Source organism: Austrofundulus limnaeus, unplaced genomic scaffold (genome assembly GCF_001266775.1).
Source record: "Austrofundulus limnaeus strain Quisiro unplaced genomic scaffold, Austrofundulus_limnaeus-1.0 Scaffold1980, whole genome shotgun sequence".
NCBI classification, from domain to species: domain Eukaryota; kingdom Metazoa; phylum Chordata; class Actinopteri; order Cyprinodontiformes; family Rivulidae; genus Austrofundulus; species Austrofundulus limnaeus.
The window spans coordinates 16,102-18,667 of record NW_013954382.1 but is presented as its reverse complement, the minus strand read 5'-3'; the positions used below and the strand labels follow the sequence as shown (position 1 = coordinate 18,667).

The 2,566-nt window shown below is 36.3% G+C and overlaps 1 protein-coding gene across 3 annotated transcripts in view; it reads left to right on the top strand.

The window, feature by feature from the left end:
• Nucleotides 1-2,566, top strand: part of dcxr (dicarbonyl/L-xylulose reductase) — a 27,423-nt gene that overhangs the window by 19,426 nt on the left and 5,431 nt on the right. For all 3 annotated transcript variants that reach the window (XM_014034127.1, XM_014034128.1, XM_014034129.1), the window contains one exon: nucleotides 924-988. In XM_014034127.1, the coding sequence (XP_013889581.1) occupies nucleotides 924-988 (65 nt within the window). The remainder of the gene's footprint in view (nucleotides 1-923; nucleotides 989-2,566) is intronic.

The following is a 2,566-nucleotide window of genomic DNA, read 5'->3' as shown; positions in this document are numbered from 1 at the left end:
ATTCAAGTCTGTGGATAAAACCAAATGCTCAGAAGTTTTCATGACTACAGATGTGAGAGCCACAGGCCTGTGATCACTGAGTCCTGATTCCTTAGTAAATTTTACCAAATGTTAAATTTAATTGTTAAAAATTTTTTCAATATTAAATCCTAAATCTAATTGTTTAAATCTAAATGTTAAAGTAAAACCTTAAATCCTGAAATTAAATGTTAAAGTTTCCATTCAGGTATTTTGGAATGGAACTCAGCCTTTGCTGTGTTCAGCTCTTGTTATGATGTCATCATGCTGAGACAAATGCTAGAGCTGCAATGTAACTAAAGCTTCCCTACAAGTCATCAAACTTGCATGGCTTACAAAACCATATTCTAGGCCATGCACATTTATTTCTAGTTTTTTTATTATTTCTAATTGTTTTATATAATATACATGGTGACAAATAAAAGTTTGGATAATTTTTCAAAAGGACAAACAATCAATAAGAAGTCATTTCAGGCAGGTTAGGATACTTTTTGCAATTAAAATCTTACAATAAATTATTTTTTTAGTCATTTGTAGTTTTAACTGTTTTGAGTTTACTTCAAATGTACAATCCACACAAAGAAAACAGGAAATTAAAATTTTCTTCTGTTGAAAAACTACTAAAAATATACAATTTCCTGTATTTTCTGTTGAAATAAACTCAAAACAGCTAAAACTAGAACCTATAATGAGCATGACTTAGAATATGGTTTCATTAACCATGCACAGAAAGTGATTAAACAGATGTCAGTTTTTACAACTCCTATTTTCTGTTAGTTTTAAATCATCATCTAGTGCAGGCCAACAGATACGGTCTTTAACCATTTTCAGAGAAACAGGAAGTTAACACAACCTAATGACATGCAGCTACAACACTTGGTGTTTGTGTGGTTGTCTTTTCCCAGGTGCCACAAAAGGAGCCGTAGACATGTTGACTAAAGTCATGGCTCTGGAGCTGGGACCACACCAGGTACTGTCTTTATCTACCTGAGTCTCGTCTTTTATGGTTCTTTTCAGCCGAGTCTGTTTAGTTGTTTGGTTTTCTGTCTTTTATTTTCTTATTTCCTGTCTCTTTGTGTATCTTGTGCTATTTCCTCCACTTTATGGACAGTCAGCGTCTTCCAGCCTGCCACACACACCTGTTCACAGTTTGTAACAACCCAGGTGCTTCTACTTCTCACTCCTCCTCTGTTGTGTTTGAAGGCCCTGTCACACCAGATAACTTGTGACAACTTATGAAATATTTTTATGTCAAAATTGCTAATAAAAGTTATATATTTGATAAATTTGTTAAAACTATATTATGTACACGTTGAAAAAAAGGCTCCTGTTGATTTCATCTTCAACGTAGACATCTTTAAAATGTTCATAAGTTGTCCAGTGTGACCAGCTCTCTTCTCTACTGCTTCAGCATTTTATTTGTTTAAAGTTCCTGCTCTTGTTATTTTTGGTAGTCTGTTGCTGCCACATCGTTTTTTTCTTTTGTTATTTAAATAAATCAGTTTAGGCTCAAACTTCCAATCCTCCTTTCTGCCTGCATTTTGGGTTTTGCCAAACACAACCTCGACCCAAGCTATGTTTTAACCTTAATCTGAAGGATTTAAGAGCAACACTGTGATGACCCTGTCAGGTGACAGTCTGAGCTGCTGCAGCAGGGGTGGGTCCAGTGCCTGGAGTGCAGCAGGGATGTTGACTGGAAGCACCTGGAACTGCTTCACCAGTCTATAAAAGGCTGAGGTGAGAGGGTGTTGTTGGGCCGAACCCTCCCCTCTCTCACTTTGGGTGGGCTTCCTAAATTTGTTTGGTTTGATCTATTTTTGGTTAACTTTGATTGACTCAGTTTGTTTGGATTATTTAGATTAGATTGTTTGGTAAATTTAATATGTTTGGTTTGCTTAACTTTAATTATTCTTTCAACAGGGTTTATTTCCTTTAGAGGTCTTTTTTACTTTTCTTCTTTAAACAAATAAAATCCTTAAACAATGTTCTCGTGTCCTCTTCCCTCATGTTTGTCATAATCCTTGAGCCAGATTGTGACAAAATGGGGTCTCGTCAGTTAAAGTTTTGTTTGGTGATAGTTTTGATGATTTAGGTAGTCGATTGTTTGCACGTTGCTGCATCGTTTGTAGTTTTGATGGCTTTGATCTAAATTGTATCAATTGTTTGAGTGATGCGTTTGTGATTGAATTTGTTGGCCTGTGTTGTGTGTTCAACATGTGTTGTAGTTTGTGCTTAATTTGGAATGAGTTGATTCACCTCCACCTGGCGTGCTTTTGTTTTTCAGCAGGTTAGAAATGTTTTCTTTCAGGTCTTTGAGGGAAAAGGATCGGACATTTTGTAGATCATTTGGTTGGTCTTGTTTAATTCTTGTTTTTTGAGGAAGTCTTGTGGGTTCTTTGGTCTAGATGGTTAGAGGTTTGTGGTTCCATTCTGATTTAGTGGTGTGTTTCTGAGAGTTCTTCCATCCATCCATCCATCCATCCATCCATCCATCCATCCATCCATCCATCCATCCATCCATCCATCCATCCATCCATCCATTTTCTTC